The 18016-nt window shown below is 39.3% G+C and overlaps 1 protein-coding gene across 1 annotated transcript in view; it reads left to right on the top strand.

The window, feature by feature from the left end:
- The window catches only part of MDN1 (midasin AAA ATPase 1), a 175456-nt gene that overhangs the window by 101700 nt on the left and 55740 nt on the right, over positions 1–18016 (top strand). Inside the window, exons 44-58 of the mRNA XM_058734705.1 lie at positions 2487–2646; positions 3475–3591; positions 4847–5055; positions 8079–8227; positions 8593–8804; positions 9380–9600; positions 10715–10828; positions 12484–12616; positions 13774–13889; positions 14646–14779; positions 15774–15931; positions 16152–16272; positions 16614–16824; positions 17180–17411; positions 17758–17884. Coding sequence (XP_058590688.1) covers positions 2487–2646; positions 3475–3591; positions 4847–5055; positions 8079–8227; positions 8593–8804; positions 9380–9600; positions 10715–10828; positions 12484–12616; positions 13774–13889; positions 14646–14779; positions 15774–15931; positions 16152–16272; positions 16614–16824; positions 17180–17411; positions 17758–17884 — 2414 coding nt within the window. The remainder of the gene's footprint in view (positions 1–2486; positions 2647–3474; positions 3592–4846; positions 5056–8078; positions 8228–8592; positions 8805–9379; positions 9601–10714; positions 10829–12483; positions 12617–13773; positions 13890–14645; positions 14780–15773; positions 15932–16151; positions 16273–16613; positions 16825–17179; positions 17412–17757; positions 17885–18016) is intronic.

The following is an 18016-nucleotide window of genomic DNA, read 5'->3' as shown; positions in this document are numbered from 1 at the left end:
CCGGGTAGTAGCTGTAAAAATCAGGGCTCCAGACTTGTGTAAAAAGCTCTGGGAGGTGCTGGTGCTCTGGAGCACTACAAAGGAAGGGGACAAAGATGGCGCCCAGCAGGCTTTAGGATGATGTGTTATATTAGATGCCTGCCCCTCAGGTTCGTCCGTTCTTTCCTTTCCTTTCCTTTCCTTTCCTTTCCTTTCCTTTCCTTTCCTTTCCTTTCCTTTCCTTTTCTTTTCTTTTCTTTCTTTTCTTTCGAGAAATAGAGAGGAGGGGCAGAGAGACAGAATCCCAAGCAGGCTCTGTAATGTCAGTGCATAGCCCAATGTGGGGCTTGATCCCACAAACCGTGAGGAGGTTGTTTCTTTAATATAGGCAGGTGAAGTCTGGGTGGGATTGACTTCTCCTCTGAGCTGGGCCCTGGGACGAGTCTGAGTATGTGAGCCCTTTCTGGGATCACAGTCTTGGCATGCAAGCTTTGCTGCTTTTTACTTTTATTTTTATTTTTATTTATTTATTTTTATTTTTATTGTATTACATTGTATTTTTAGGGAAATGTGTTCTTTTTAAAGTTTATTTATTTTGAGAGAGGGAGTTGGGTCCGCACTGTCAGCGCAGAGCCCAGGACGGGGCTTGAACTTACAGACTGAACTCACAAACCACGAGATCATAACCTGAGCCGAAATCAGGAGTTGGACGCTTAACTGACTGAACCACCTAGGTGCCCCAAACTCTGTTGCTTTTAGAAGATAGATGTTTTTGAGGGCTTGCTTTTTAGGTACATGTTTTAGAAGTTGAGATTCTTGATGTAGGATTCAAACCTTTTGCTCCGTAAGGAGAAGCTGCAGGTTTTCAGGTGCTTTCCAGTTGTGGGTCACTATGCTGGGGAAGGGGGGGGGGGGTAGTGTTTATGGCGAGATTATTTCCTAGCCACTTCCCTGCTTCAGTGTTTTGTTTTTTGTTTTTTGTTTTTTTTTCCATTTGTCTGGTGTATAGTCATCACTCAGCCAGACTTTAGGGTTCTTTTGGAGGAAATTGTTCTGTAGATAGCTATCAATTCAGTGTGTCCATGGAAGGAGGTGAGTTCAGGATCTTCCTACATTGCTATCTTGAAAGGTCAGTTTGATCTTCTCAAGCTTTTTAAGGTCATTCCAGAGTAACCTTTACTGTAGGGCTGGGTTAGCCTCCCTATTGAGGTGTAGCTTGCACGGCATTTCTGCTGAATTGCTGGTATATTCACTGGGGTCTCCTTAGTTTTGCTGGTGGGAACTGGAGTAATACTCAGTCTTGGGTGAGCTCTGGGAATCGTTCCACTCATAGCTCCCCAGGTTTTCCTTGCGAGTGTTCTCATCCTTGTGGAGCTTCACCATTTATAAGCACATGCAGATTTTTTTATTTAGCCAAAGATTCCAGAGGCCCTTATCTAAATTTCTGGAGCTCTTTGAATAGCTCCTTCATCTTGAGTACTCTGCCCTTCAGCGTAGTTGGATTGGCTTGGCCTCCCTGAGTTTCAGTCCTCAAATCAGTGAGACCTCTGTGGTACATTGGAGTTCCCTCTCCTTGCTTTGCAATCCAGAAATTCCTCCCAGGTGGAAATCAAGGGCAATTTTAGGGCTTTCTTTCCCCAGGTATCACAGAGCCCTGCTGTCTGTTCTCCAGTGTCTGAAAGCAGTTGTTTGTGTATCTTGTGTAGTTTTTAAATTGTTAACAGTGGAGCTGAAGTCTAAACCTTATTATTTCCTCATGGCTAGAAGCAGGAGTCCAATACATAATACTTTGTGATATGAACAAGGGTCATAAGGCAGTTTCCAGGGAAATAAAGTACTAGGCAATGGATGCCTGGGTGGCTCAGTCAGTTAAGCATCCGACTTTGGCCCAGGTCATGATCTTGCATTTCACAAGTCAGGCTCTGTGCTGACAGCTCAGCACCTGGAGTCTGCTTCGGATTCTGTGTCTCCCTTGCTCCCTGTCCCTCCTCCACTCATGCTTTGTCTCTCTCTCAAAAATAAACATTAAAAAAAAAAAAAAAAAAGCACTAGGAAAGTAAATACCCAGTTGTTACTATAATCATGTGATATGGTCATTATAAAAGAAACCTTTGACTTCACGACTTTGATTTCATTGTGCCAACTTAATGCCCTTTCATTTGGTAAAAATGCAGTAATAGATGGAGTCATTATTCTCCTTGTGCCATGTGAGAAGGTATGACAAAGATTATTTGCGTCTCTGTCAACCTTGAGTTACCTCTACCTAGTCATTAAAAAGTATTTTCTGCCACCAGACCTAAATTTCGTACCTGTTTTGTTTAAACAAATTAAAAAACAAACAAAAAAAACCCTCTTCTTATATATACTCTATTATGAAACTTCAAAAACTTGGACCAGAAGTTTCCTATTTTATTTTAATAAATTCTTAGGGGGTTTCGTTCATTTTTCTTTTGTTGTCTTTTTATTGCCCTCCTTTGACATTAAGTGCTATGGCTGTGACATTTCAGAGTTTGCCAAACTTGTGGAAGAATTCCGAAATTTTGGGGCGAAGCTTCTGCAATCCACCAGTGGTCGCAGCCATGGCACATTTGAATGGGTTGACAGCATGTTGGTTCGGGCTCTGAAGTCTGGAGATTGGCTTTTGATGGACAATGTTAACTTCTGCAAGTAAGGACATTCTGCTTAAACACCGGATTGAAATTTGGGATATGCTTATCAAAGTAGAAACCCAGTTGGAAGCTCTGGGTTTTGAACCTGTTGTTTTCTTAACCTCAAATGTATCCTCAGTCATCTTCTATAGTCTTATCCCTGTGGTGAACAAAGGTAGTTGGTCATTAGCTGCAAGATTTTAGCTCTGTATGACTGTTTTGGGGTGAACTGAAGGCTAACAAAATTTGTTTACTTTTCCAGTTTTTGAGGAAGACCTTTTTATTTAGCATCAAAAATCCTTTTGTTAGGGTCATTCTTGAGTACAGGTTTTTGAAATGGAGGATCTTTTACAAGGTACACATTAGAAAATGTGTATCAGTGTATTGCTTTGATTCTAAAATAACGAAAACGGCGTCATAAAACTACCGTAGTACACAGCATAATAGAAGCCACTCCAGGTTGGCTGATGGTTTCTCTACCTGAAGCATTTTTCAGAATGTTTTCAGTTGAAACCCAGTTGCCTTTAAATTGATTTGATAATGTTGGGAAGTGGGGAAGATGGAACGGGAAAGAGGAAAGAATTAAAAATCATGGAACCATTTCCCTTAATTTCGTTTATTTATTTAACAGTATTTTGGGTATTTACTGTGTATGAATCTCTGAGCAGTGTGCCTTGGGGAGTGAAAAGGGGAGCAGATGGGGAGAGAGAGAGCACAATTCTTTGTGGGGGAGTGATCCATGCTGAAGGAGGACATGGGTCAGGATCAGTGGGAAGCCTGTGTAAGGAAAGTAGAATGCGTGCAGATGTCAGTCTGTCACCATTTAATTTGACGTCTCTCTATGCAGCCCATCAGTGCTGGATCGTTTGAATGCTTTGCTGGAACCTGGAGGTGTTCTCACTATTAGTGAAAGAGGAATGATAGATGGATCCACTCCCACCATAACACCAAATCCCAATTTCAGGTATTTGTGCCTCTGAAGTTTCTGATTAAGAATCTGACCACCTCAATAGTGGAGGTGGACATTCAGTAGGACATTGTTACATATTATATTCATACATTCAGTCATAAATATGTTCACTCATTTATTGATTCAGTTAAATATTTATGGAGGCTCTGCTATTTGCCAGACTCTCAGTAAACAAAAGGGGGCACTTGGATGGCTCAGTTGGTTCAGGGGGTCATGAGTTCAACCCCCACATTGGGCACAAAGCTTAATTTAAAAAAATAATAAAAAAATAGCTGAGGTCTTTGTAGTGGGTTGGTGTTAAAGGGTAGAAGCAGGGAGACTGGTCTTAAGGGTTTTGCAATAGTTCAAGCAAGAGATACTATAGCTTAGACTGGGGTAACGTGAGTTGGGATTTGCTGATCAGACATGTGGGTTGAGAAAAAGAGGAAACAAAGATTTTACCTAAATTTTTGGCCTGAGTAATTGGATAAATATGCGAGCCATTTACTGAGAAAGGGAAGACTGGCAAAGGAGCAGGGTTTTGTTATTGTTGTTTTGTTTTGTTTTGTTTTGTTTTTATGTTTGTTTGTTTTTGAGAGAGAGAGAGAGAGAGACAGAGAGAGACAGAGACTGTGAGTGGGGAAGGAGCAGAGAGAGACACATAGAATCCAAAGCAGGCTCCAGGCTCTGAGCTGTCAGCACAGAGCCTGACACGGGGCTCAAACCCTTTAACCATGAGATCATGACCTGAGCTGATGTCAGATGCTCAACTGACTGAACCACCCAGGTGCCCTGGAGCTTGTTTGATGTAGGGAAGGTCAACAGGGAATCCACTGTTTAGTTTTGGAGATGTTAGATAGCTAGGCAGAGATGTTGAATATATGAAGATAACTGTTTCAGAAGAGCACACTGCTCCCTTTTCTGATCTCTGTAGGTGAGTTAGAATGATGAATTAGCACTATTTGATTTGGGAAATATCTGAAAGTAAGAATTTTAACGTTCTCAGATAGCATTAAAGGTGCACTGGATAAGCACTAGTTTCTAAGGTGAATAGGTTTAGAGACACTGATTTTGCTGTATTCATGCATTTTGGCACTACAAGATAGAAGACAGATGAAAGTAGCAGACTTTGAGTTAGTGAGATCTTCTTGATAAGCTCCCTGAAGAGGAGCCATATAGGGTCTGCCTTCACCACTTGTTGTTGAGCAGCCTCATCATTGGTTGCAACTGGGATTTTAATTTTTTTTCTTTTGGATTGCTATGTTACCAGACTTTTTCTCTCGATGGATCCTGTTCATGGAGAAATATCCCGAGCGATGAGGAATCGTGGACTTGAAATCTACATTTCAGGAGAAGGGGATGGGAACATCCCAGATAACCTGGATCTGAAAGTTCTCCTGCACAGCCTTGGATTGGTGGGGGACAGTGTGTGTGACACCCTCTTGGCTCTACACATGGAGATCCAGAGTACTGTTGTAGGTAAGGTGCTTGACTTCTAGGCCTCTGTGGAGTTTTCTTCTTATAGAAATTCATATGCGGACTTCAAGCTGTATTACAAAGCTGTAATCATCAGGACAGTATGGTTCTGGCACAAAAACAGACACTCAGATCAGTGGAACAGAATAGAAAACCCAGAAATGGACCCTCAAATGCATGGTCATCTAATCTTTGACAAAGCAGGAAAGAATATCCAATGGAATAAAGAGAGTCTCTTCAGCAAGTAGTGCTGGGAAAACTGGACGGCAACATGCAGAAAAATGAACCTGGACCACTTTCTTAGACCACACACAAAAATAAACTCAAAATGGGTGAAAGACCTCAATGTAAGACAGGAAGCCATCAAAATCCTCCAGGAGAAAGCAGGCAAAAACCTTTGACCTTGGCCACAGCAACTTCTTAACACGTCTCTGGAGGCAAGGGAAACAAAAGCAGAAATAAACTATCAAAATGAACTCATCAAAATTAAAAGCTATGCACAGTTAAGGAAACAATCAGCAAAACTCAAAGGCAACTGGGAATGGAAGAAGATATTTGCAAACGAAATATCAGATAAGAGGTTAGTATCCAAAATCTATAAAGAACTTATCAAACTCAATACCCAAAAAACAAATAATCCAGTGAAGAAATGGGCAAAAGACATGAATAGACACTTTTCCAAAGAAGACATCCAGATGGCTAACAGACATATGAAGAAATGCTCAACATCACTCATCATCAGGGAAATACAAATCAAAACCACAATGAGATACCACCACACACCTGTTAGAATGGCTAACATTAACAACTCAGGAAACAACAGATGTTGGCGAGGATGCGGAGAAAGAGGATCTCTTTTGCACTGCTGGTGGGAATGCAAATTGGTGCAGTCACTCTGGAAAACAGTATGGAGGTTCCTCAAAAATTAAAAATAGAACTACCCTATGACCCAGTAGTTGCACTACCAGGTATTTATCCAAGGGATACAGATATGCTGTTTCGAAGGGCACATGCATCCCAATGTTTATAGCAGCATTATCAACAATAACCAAAGTATGCAAAGAGCCCAAATGTTCATCGATGGATGAATGGATAAAGAAGATGTGGTATATATATATATATACAATGGACTATTACTCGGCAATCAAAATGAATGGAATCTTGCCATTTGCAACAATGTGGATGGAACTAGAGTGTATTATGCTTAGCGAAATTAGTCTGTCAGAGAAAGACAAATATCATATGACTTCACTCATATGAGGACTTTAAGAGACAAAACAGATGAACATAAGGGAAGGGAAGCAAAAATAATATAAAAACAAGGAGGTGGACAAAACATAAGAGATTCTTAAATATGGAGAACAAACAGATGGTTACTGGAGGGGTTGTGGGAGGGAGGATGGGCTAAATGGGTAAGGGGGATTAAGGAATCTGCTCCTGAAATCATTGTTGCACTATATGATAACTAACTTGAATGTAAATTAAAAAAAGGAAGGAAGGAAGGAAGGAAGGAAGGAAGGAAGGAAGGAAGGAAGGAAGAAAGAAAGAAAGAGAAAGAAAGAAAGAAAGAGAAAGAAAGAAAGAAAGAAAGAAAGAAAGAAAGAAAGAAAGAAAGAAAGAAAGAAAGAAAGAAATTAATTCATGTGTTGGGGTGCCTGGGTGGCTCAGTGAGTTAGGCATCTGACTTTGGCTCAGGCCATGATCTCATGGCTCATGAGTTCAAGCCTCGCGTGAGGTTCTATGCTGACAGCTGAGAGCCTGGAGCCTGCTTTGGATTCTGTGTCTCCCTCTCTCTGCCCCTTCCCTGCTCTCGCTCTGTCTCTCTCAAAAATAAATAAACATTAAAAAAAAAACAATAAAAAAAAGATTCATGTGTTATTCCATTTAATTGCTAGTCTAGAAGGTTTTTTTTTTTTTTTTAATGTTTATTTTTGAGAGAGAAAGCATGAATGCGGGAGGGGTAGAGAGAGAGGAGCAGAAGATCTGAAGTGGGCTCTGCACTGACAGCAGTGAGCCCTATGGGGGGACCGAGGTGGGGGGGGGGCTCAAATTCATGAACCGTGAGCCAAAGTTGGACACTCAAGTGACTGAGCCACACAGACTCCCCTAGTCTAGAGGTTTTTAAATTTAGTGTACATACAAATAGAAATTACCTGAAAAGTCTTTAAAAATGTAGATATGGTGGTATCCTACTTCGCCCTAAGGGCGAAGTGGGTTCAGTAAGTCTGAGTGAAGCACAGAAATTAGTATTTTAAAGAAGTTTCCCAGGTAATTCTGATGGATTCATTCAGAGACCCATTCTTTGAGGAATACTGCTTTAGACATTAATGTAAAGTTTGTCCTTATCTTCAGGATGGTCATTGAATCTTTTGAAGGTAGAATAAAGAGGGAACTTTGACTTATTCAAAACAGCCAGGTGTTACTTCTTTTAAATGTCCAAATACACAGGAGTAGGCAAGAATAATAACAAAGATAATGCTGAAAAATGATGATACTCCTTATTGAGTAACCATTATGTGTTAGGTACAATGTCAGTTGCTTTTTTAGTCTTCTTCACATTAGTTCTTCAGGGCATGTTTTCATTTTATAGATGGGGCTCAGAGAGGTTGAATAACTCATCAGAGCATAACAGTTAATAATGATAGGTTAGAATTGAAAGTAGTTCTGTTGGATTTTAAAGTGCTTGGTTCTTCATGAGGCCATGCTCTTTCTGGTACCTTCATTGTGTGTCAACTTTAGGTTTAAGGATATGTGTGATCAGGCTTTGTCATACTTGTAATTGTTGCTTTCCTGCACTGTGCTTCTGACAGAGAGGGAGGGACGCAGGTTAGGGAAGGAGTATAAATGTTCCTACAAGTCCCTTGTGTGCTAGTGAGACACTAATATCCACTTAGATGCCTTTCTAAAATAAGTGTCTGGGTGAATTTGAGTAGAACGAAGCTTGATGTGAAGTTGAATTTATTTGTTTTCATTGGAGATTTTGCAGAATCTGTTGCTCATAGATGGCAATATGTTTTCCTTTATAGGTTCTCCAACATCATCTATTTCAACTTTAATTCAGACAGCCTTACTCATTGTGCAGTGCTTACAGCGAGGGCTGAGTTTAGACACAGCCTTTTCTGAAGTATGCTGGGAAGCATATGTCCACTCCCAGCATTCACCAGCAAACCAAAAGGTACTGTGAAATGTTGCAAATAGCTTTCTAAGTTATAACACTCTTATGTTATTTAGGTGGAGGAAATTCTATTGATGATAACTTTAATGAACTGAGAGTGGACTGCTTTAGTTACTTTCTAGTAGAGATCTGGTATCCCAAGTAATTTTCTGGTAAATAGGTTAAATACAGTATTTACTTCTTGGAAACTTAGCTATCATTAGAAAAAGTGGAATTTACCCTGTAATGTTGAAAATTGAAGGATGTGTACGTTACAATATGACAACAACTACCGGGGCCTGGAAAACTATTATTACTGGGCTAGTTTTTGGTATTAGCACTTACATGTTGTTGCTTGTATACCACGTGTTTTTATCTCCTACCAGCTTGTGCAGGCTTTACTGGAGAAACATATTTTTTCTCTACGAGCCCATGAAACCTGGGGTAACTCCATCCTTGCCATGGGCCTGTGGCCAGATTCTCTGCCCTCAGCAATCTTTGCTACAGAAGATTCTCACCTCTCTAGAGTCCGAAGTGATGGACAAGTCTTAGTATATTGCCTTAACAGGATGAGCATGAAAACCAGCAGCTGGGCCAGGTTAGTGGAGCCTTGAGGTTGTATCTCTCTGGCATCTTGGCTTTTTTTTTTTTTTTTTTAATGATAATGGTCATGACAAAGCATGTCTGACCAGAATGTTGTGTGGTCATTTATCACCCAGCTGTCATAGTTTCCTTGTTCGTTGCAATATTCCTTCCTATTTATTATTCACTTCATAATGTTTTACTTGTCCTCCTTTGAAGGGGACTTTATCTTTTCCCCATTACCTCTTTTTTTTTTTTTTTTTTTTTTTTTTTTTTTTTTTTTTTAATTTTTGAGACAGAGAGAGACAGAGCATGAACAGGGGAGGAGCAGAGAGAGAGGGAGACACAGCATCTGAAACAGGCTCCAGGCTCTGAGCTGTCAGCGCAGAGCCCGACGCGGGGCTCGAACTCACGGACCGTGAGATCATGACCTGAGCCGAAGTCGGACGCTTAACCGACCAAGCCACCCAGGCGCCCCCCCCATTACCTCTTTGATCCATTGTTTGCAAAGTTATTTACCTAGTTCTTTGAAATATAAAATGTAAGTTCATTCTAGTACTGACTTTGCCTTGCTGTTCTAATTAATTTCAGGATTCAGCCTCTTACCTTACCAGACTTGGAGAAAATTATGCAGTCCTCTAACCCTGAGAGCTTGAAATTCGGTTCAATCGAAGTGGCTACTTACTGGATTGATGAACCAGATGTTCTGGCCATGGCTGTTAAATTGCTTATAGAAAGAGCAACCAATCAAGATTGGGTGCTCAGAGTTAAATGGCTTTATCATTTAGCCAAGAATATACCACAGGGGCTTGGTGAGTCAAAAAGCTTACTTTGTATATGTAATAAGTGAATATATTTACCCCTACCCTATTTTTGTGCCTCAGCAGCTGTGTTATTCTGTGAGGACACTGTTAAAATTATATCTGGAAGATCTCCTAGCAAGAAATTTGTGACCTGGTATTTCTGTTTGTATAACTGTTAAAAAATTAAGGAACATATCTGCTCTTAGATGTGTCCTAAGAGAAACTTTGCTCCCATGTAATTCATTTCAGTATCTTTCCACCTATCCAAAAAGAAAATGTACTATATTATGTTACTAATTATTTTTTGAACATGCTTCTGTACTATTGCTGCACAACATTACTGTCTGGGAAAGGTTGCTTTTGGTCAATTCATTTCCCCTAAAAGTGCATAAGAGACTTGTGTTTTCATTCCAGTGCTCTAATTTTTCATGCTTAATTTCTTTGTACTTCTTTCATTTTAAGAGGAAAAATCCAACAGTAACAACATTGCATGGGTTGCAAAGTACAGAGCATGGAATTTGTTGATACAGCTTGTTGCCTAAAGTAACTGAGTTTATATGAACCTTTCTATCCATGAGAAATTAGCCAGAAGATGTGTATATTGTATGGTATATGTGATCTGTCTACAAATGTATAGAGAATTTATAAATTCTTATCTGCATTGTCCTATATGAGAGCTACTAGCCACAGATGGCTACTGAAATGTAAATATGAGTTAATTAAAATGAAATAAAATCTAAAATCCAGTCCTTTGGGGTGCCTGGGTGGCTCATTCGGTTAAGCATCTGACTTCAGCTCAGGTCATGATCTCTGTTCATGGGTTTGAGCCCCATGTCAGGCTCTATGTTGACAACTCAGAGCCTGGAGCCTGCTTCAGATTCTGTGTCTCCCTCTCTCTGCCCCTCCCCTGCTCATGCTCTTTCTTTCTCAAAAATAAATAAACATTAAAAAAAATTTTTTTTAATCCAGTCCTTAGTTGTACTGACCACATTTCAAGTGCTTACTAACGTGTGACTAGTGGCTACCCTGACAGTGCAACTATAGGATGTTTCTTTCCATCGCAAAAAGTTTACCTGGACAGCCCTACTTTAGATATTAACATTTGCTTCTCCTTCCTCCACAGAATCAATACAGATTCATTTGGAAGCCAGTGCTGCATCACTTAGGAATTTTTACTCAAATTCTCTCTCAGCTGGGGTCAGTAATGTCATCAAAATATTACAACCAAATATAACAGGTACTGCACGAGATTTGATTTTGAGTTCTCAGCATAGTTTAGGAAATTGCTCCATTGAGTTCATGGAAAAAGACCTGACGGAACTACCACTGTGATAACAGTAATATTTAGAAGACTCAAAGTATCCAGATGCAAATTCCTCTTCTTTGTTAGAAACTATCCATTGTATCCTTTAGTCTTTGAAAGAGGATGATGATATACAAGCATAGAAGGTAGAACACAGGAGTGGAAGACTGGTCTCTGGTCCCAACTCAGCCACAACTGGCTTGTTCATTTGGGACCCATCATTCATACTCATTGACTGTGTTTTAAAAATACGGGAATTAGGGGCACCTGGGTGGCTCAGTCAGTTAAGCATCCGACTCTTGGTTTCAGTTCAGGTCATGATCTTGAAGTTCGTGGGTTCAAGACCAGCATCGGGCTCTGCACTGACAGTGCAGGGGCCTGCTTGGGATTCTCTCTCCCTCTCTCTGCCCCTGCTGCACGCGTGCGCATGTCTTTCTCTCTCTTAAAAAGAATAAGGAAATTAGGGACATTTTGACAGAACCAGGCTTTTAATTTCCCACCCCATCTTCATTTGATTCTGACCAAAACATACCATTGCCATTTGGTTTAGAAGAAAATATGATGCTTTTGTGCTAAACCAATTACCTTATCTACGCTAAAGGTTAACAAGGTAAATGTTGGGAAGAAAACAAACAGGGAAAACTACCGTAGTGGTCATGTTGTGGCTGAACTAAATCATGGCTTCCCAAGTATGTGGGATTTTTGGTTATTGGGAACACAGTTCCAGAGTAGAATAGCAGGTTCCCTTTTTAGCAGATATCATTTGCCCATTATTGGAACATACTAGGTATGCCTTTGTCTTCCTTTTCAAATGTGTAGCTCTGGATTGTGTAGTCTTCCTGGACTTTGGAACATGCGCTCCCTCTTACATGTACTTTGCTGTTCACAGTAGGCATTTGTTAGTCTACCGTATGGTGGATACCGTTAAACCTTGTGCTCCACTGACCTACCTAGCCATCTTCAACGTAATGTTACCGTTGTTTTGTCTTACCTCCCTTCCCTGGGTTCTCACAACCTCTGGAAAGGGGTCAGATCTGAGCACTGCTGCTTTACAAAAGAAGTGTCAAGTTTAAGCCAAAGAAGTGTGAGGTAGCAGCAAACACCATATTCTGTTATTGTAAAGAAATGGTTTTTGGCTTTTAAGCGAAATAATCTTGAGTTGTTTTTCTTACTGAAAGCAAACAATGAGAAATATATTCATTCATTTTTCCACCATGTGAGTTAGTTTTTTTGCGGTTAATGAGCACAGATTGGGTGATTAAGCTCATGGATTCTTTTCTGACCCACTGTGGGACCTGAGCAGGTGAATGTATTGGTCATAATGTTTATGTTGTAACAGGAACTACCTTCGTCCTAAAGCAGAATGAATTTTCAGGATTAGTAGAAATTTTGCATTTAGAAAGGAAATAGTGTAGAAGCAGTTGAACCTTACTTTTCTAGTATTATGGGCCGAAACCAACATTTTCCTGTTCTTTGTCTTCCCCATCAGGACTCAATGTGATCAAATTAGGACCAAGAAAAATCTTCAACTGAAATTTGCTAGGCAAGGAGTTTAATTCCAAAATTTCGTTTTTTGTTTCTTAAACCAGATGAATTTGTGATCCCTTTGGACCCCCGGTGGAATATACAGGCTTTGGACATCATTAGAAATTCGATGGACTTTGACCCACAAACCGATCAGCCTGAGCAGCTCTTTGCCCTTTTAGAGTCTGTTGCAAACAAGTAGGTGAAGCCTGCTATTCTGGGTAGTGTTTGCCTCACTGTACACCATAGCTTCACAAATCATGCCTTTTCTAAACTCTGTCACATCATGCTCCGTGCTCAGTGAAGTAATTCTGACTCTGATGTCAAAATGCCTATAAATTTTGCAAGTTCTTAATAATTTAACAAGATGCTTTAAGAGGTACTAGCTTAACTTTAATGTGTTTATGTTACAATTAATCCTTTATCATAGGGTAGTTATGTTTCTATTGTTTTCTGTTCATGATTCTTGGCAGCTCCTCCCATTTTCACGTGCTCATTTTCTCGTAGGTCCTATCCTCAGTGTTGTGTCCACATCATTTTCCATCCTCAAATGCTGCAGAGATATGTAGCCCCTGCATGCTTACACACACAGTCAACATATAAATTTACTTAATTGTGATATAAGCCGGTCTTTTCTCACATTTAATGTAATGGCCAGAGTATTTTTTTTTATTAAATAATTTATTTTTCATTTACATCCAAGTTAGTGCAACAATGATTTCAGGAGTAGATTCCTTAATGCCTCTTACCCATTTAGCCCATCCCCCCTCCCACAACCCCTCCAGCAGCCCTCTGTTTGTTCTCAAGAGTCAGAGTATTTTTTTAATTAGCCATCAGTGTTAATGTAATAGGTTTTTAAAAATAACTTTATGATGAGGTATAATGTGCATTACAGTAAAGTACACTGTTATTAATAATGAGCATATTTGGTTTTGATGAATTTTCACAAAGTGAACTCATGCGTGTGATGTGAACTAGCACCTCAAAGGCCCCCTTGTCTCCCCTCCCCTTGTTCCTCCCCTGGTGACTTCTAACACCAGAGATTAATTTTATGATGGCCACTTTTAAGAGTTCCCAGTGCAGTTTGTCAGATCATGGCAGAGCAAGCGTGAGGCCTGGCAGTCTTCCTAGGTGGAGCTTTTCCAGGCCGTCTGTCTTCTGCCCCGTGCTACCACCAACTCAGTTGTCATCACTACACCTCCATGTCTCTAGTCCAGAATTTTCAGGGGCTGGAGAGGAATGGCAGGTTGAAGGAGATTGATGTTCTCAAGATTTCAGCAGGTAGAGGATGTGATTTCAAAGTAGTATTCACCAATAACCAATACTATTTATTATGTTATTTAATCTCATTTCAGGACAATCATATATCTTGACCGGGAAAAACGGATATTTACTGAAGCAAATTTGGTTTCTGTTGGTGGCAAAAAGTTAAGAAATAGTGTTTTGAGAATGTCCTTTGAATTCCATAAAGGTGAGAGGTTTCCCTTTTGTATTCTTGAGTTAATGCATCTGATCACATAATGTCTCTAAAGTGAAGAGACCTTAAGCAGCTGCTGCCATTTCACTAATTTCCTTTTGATTTGCTGGACTGATTTTAAACACATCCCCTTATTCAGTAGTAACACCTAACTGCTTTTTACATGTCTTTGATTTCATTTACTTTTTATAGCAACCTTATGTGGTGTAGGTCCCATGCTGTGAAAGAGAAAAGGGAGGCACAGAGATGCTCAAGGTCACATCTCTAGCAAGTAACAGAGCTAGAGTTTGAAATCTAGATGTTGGCTCAAAAAGTTCATGCTGCTAAGTATTTGGTTATAGGTTCTTTCTTCATCCTTTATTTTTTTTAATTGAAAAGATAGAAGTCTGCCTTTGAAGCCGTTATTGTTAATAGTACATTGATTTGTATCTTCTCACCTGTCTGTGCTCTTCATCCATTCAAACATATATACACATCTTGTTTTATATTTAAAGAAGTACTTGTATAAAATATGCATTAATGCTCTATAATTTCCATTTTTCAGTAAGAGGTTATAAACATCTATAGGTATACATACCTGATCAGTTATGTTTAATATGATAATGGTAGGCTAAGAATTTGCTTTCAATTGTGACCTTTCAAAATTGACCGTACTGGAGATGGAGTTAAGTTCATATTACTGTTGAGTTTGAAAATATCTAGAGATGAATTTAAATCTGATGGAATGTTCTTATTTATGTCAACTCTAAGATCCAGAGAGCTATCACAGCCTGCCCCATGAAATTGTGGTCAATCTTGCTGCTTTTTTTGAACTTGGTGATGCACTAATCCTGCTCTGGGTACAGTCCTCCCAGGGGATGGTGTCTGATGTCAGTGTCATGGAGGTGAGGAAATGTATCTATATTAATTTTTGTGCCAAGACAAATGTTTAAGACTCTTAAGGGTGAGATAAACTACAATGTTGTTATATGTCCAATATTATTTGAGAAATTTAGTTCTTAACAGTTTTAAATATATATATACATATTTTAAAGCTTAATGAGTATACAACTGACCTATCATGAAGAGCATATATTTGAAGTGTACAATTTTATGTTTTGACATGTACACACCTTGGAAGCCATTACCACGATAATGAACATATACAATATCCTTGAGCCTTTCTTCATATTCTTTTGTATTTCCTTCTTCTCCCTTGCTCCCACCCTAAATTTGTTCTCCCTATTTAAGAGTCTCCCCAAAAAACTTTCTTAATAGATACCTTTAAGAAAATGAAAACACTGGGAGAAACTTGAAAATTGGGCTGTATTTTGTTTGTATGTAAATTACATAAAAGTATAATTCTAGATTATAGATACCATAAATTATACAAGCAAACTAATAACACCACCCAACTTTTTAAATGAGCAAGATGATTTGAATAGATACTTCTCAGAAGATACATGAATGCCCAGTAAGAACTTAAAAAATTCCAACATCATTAGTTATCAAAGAAATGTAAGTGAGGTGCCATGCACCAAAATGGCTAAAGTTAAAATCACTAACAGTAGCAAGTATTGGCAAGGAAACAGAACAACTGGAATTCGCCTGTGCTGCTGGTTGGAATGCAGCTGCTTTATAAGAAAAGTTGGCAGTTTTTTAATAAAACTATATGTACACTTACCATGTGACTCAATAATTCCATTTTCCCTAAGGAAATAGTTCTGAACTTTAAGTACTTGGGGGGAGAATCTTTGTCTTCTCTGACTGCTTTAATGTCCCTAAAAATATTTCAACTGAATGCTACACCTTTCATGGGTGTATGTTGAGTATTGATTAACAATTGAAATCTGTGTCTTACTGAGAGGTTTGTGTGAGTGTGGTTTGCTCTGTTTTTAGATCTTGGATTCCCTGCGGTGGCGGGACCGGTTTTGGACCATAGCTGACACAGTAAAAGTGGATGCCTCAGGCCTGGCCCTGCTTGCCCTTCATTGGCACTGGGTTTTAAAACATCTGGTCCGTCAGATCCCTCAACTCCTAATGAACCATGAAGACAAGTAAGACTCCTATTTGGAGTAATAACTCAATATCTACAGTACTGATGATGATAAAGAGAAGAGGGTTTGGAGTTGAAACTTTCTTCTTGCTTTATTTTGGCTTATTCCCATGGCCTTTTGGTGAATGGAAATCAAATACAAAATGTTAAATGATGTCTCTTACTATCCAGCACTTCCCCCTTTTCTTAACATCCCTCTGCGCCTTTTCCCTTCTTTACAGATACTACAAAGAGGTTCAGACTGTCTCAGAACATATTCAGAATTGCTTGGGGAGCCCAACTGGCGGCTTCACTGGTGTAAAGAAGTTGCAAAAGTTCCTGGGACGGCCATTTCCTTTTAAGGTACAACTTGGAAACATGTAGCAAACACAAAGATTTGAGCTCTTATGCTCAAATCTGGAGTTCTGTAACATGGGAACTGCCATTCATCTAGACTCATAAATGTTTGCTGAATACTCTTAATTGATTTGTTAAGTGTTAACATTTTTGTTTATTCTTGAGAGTATTAAGTCTGGATAGAGTTTTAATTTGATTACTGTAAAATCTCCTGAGAGCAACAATAGACAAACCTTATGTTTTCTAGAAGAATTGTGGAAATATTTAAAATTTTTTGAGACATGAATAGGCTGCTAAAATCTGCATTTCTCCTCTGTAATAGATTCTGCTGGGTTTTGTTGTTTCAGAACAAGCTGGTGGTAGAGTGTTTTTCTCAATTGAAAGTACTTAACAAAGCACTTGCCATCAGGGAGTGGATGCCTGCCCTTGGGGAAAGTGGATGGTGGGAAGACGTTAATCGTCTCCAAGTGGTTGCTTCTAAATGGACTTTAAAGAAAAGTCTCTTGCAGGCGTGGGGGCTGGTCCTCAGAGCTAATATTCTGGAAGATGTCAACCCAGGTAATCTGCTTTAGAGTTATCCTGCTAACAGTTGCTCTAAAAGTATCTGCTGCTCTGCAGCCAAAAAATTTTAAGTTTTTCACATAGATTTTCTTTTTTTCTGTTTCTTTTTTCTTTTCCTTTTTTTTTTTTTTTGTATACTATAACTGTCGTTAAATAAGCGTCAGGCATAGAACTGAACTTTATATATACTGTTTAATTCTGTCATTAGAATTGTGCAGGTAATAATAATATCATTTCACAGGTATAAAACTCAAGCTCAGGCTAAGCTCACAGTTACGTAACTAGTGGTTGGGAATCTGAGCCTATACTACTGACCATTATTCTGTAATATCACTTGTGTCTTTTTGTCCAGATGAGCTGAAGGATCTTGTGAATGCTCACTGTTTAGAACTAAAAGCCAAAGGAATTTCACTTGGTTTTCTGGAGAAAAAGCACAATGAAGCTTCCTCCCTGTTCCAACCAGACTTTACCTCCTTAATCCAACTCACCAGGAGTGTTCAGTTGTGGCCTGCAATGGAGTACCTGGCTCTGCTTTGGCAGTACAAAGTGACAGCTGATTTTATGACACAAGCTTGCCTAAGAAGGTAAGCCATTTTCCTCAGGGGAGATTTTTTTGTTGTTGTTAGGTTATTCTACGTATGCTACGTGTGAAACAAAGCATAGACTTGTCTTAAAGGGGAATAGTCTTACTGAAACAGAGAGAAGTCAGTTGCCACTCTGGAAAGCTGTAACTTCTTGAAGATTCTTTGCCTGTTTTGACTCCACCTCTATAAGTTACTAGGTATTTTTCCAGCAGAATTGCTTCTTTGTGTTTCAGTAAATGCACTCACTGTAAGTTTTGTGTGTTCCATCTTCCCATACATAACAGATTTTTAGCAGTTTATTGATAGCCTATAGTGCATCCTCTCTTTCTCTTTATTTTTGGAACAGGTCCAGCAAAAATCAGCAACCCCAGACAGATCAGGAGAGAAGTCCTCACATCCTATTTTGTCTTAAGCACACACCAATTGCTCCACAAGAGCTTCAAGCCTTTTGGTACTTACTGCACCATCAGAAGGTAAAAACCAAAACCAAAAAGGGAAATAAGCCTTCTTTATACTATAAGCCAATTAGACTTTCTGTGGCAGACTGGTTGCAGAATGGTTTATTTATTTAATTTTGCAATCCCGGGGTGCCTGAGTGGCTAAGT

Source organism: Neofelis nebulosa, chromosome 6 (genome assembly GCF_028018385.1).
Source record: "Neofelis nebulosa isolate mNeoNeb1 chromosome 6, mNeoNeb1.pri, whole genome shotgun sequence".
Taxonomy (NCBI): domain Eukaryota; kingdom Metazoa; phylum Chordata; class Mammalia; order Carnivora; family Felidae; genus Neofelis; species Neofelis nebulosa.
The sequence above is the reverse complement of the archived record's forward strand: the minus strand, read 5'-3'. Positions and strand labels throughout refer to the sequence as shown.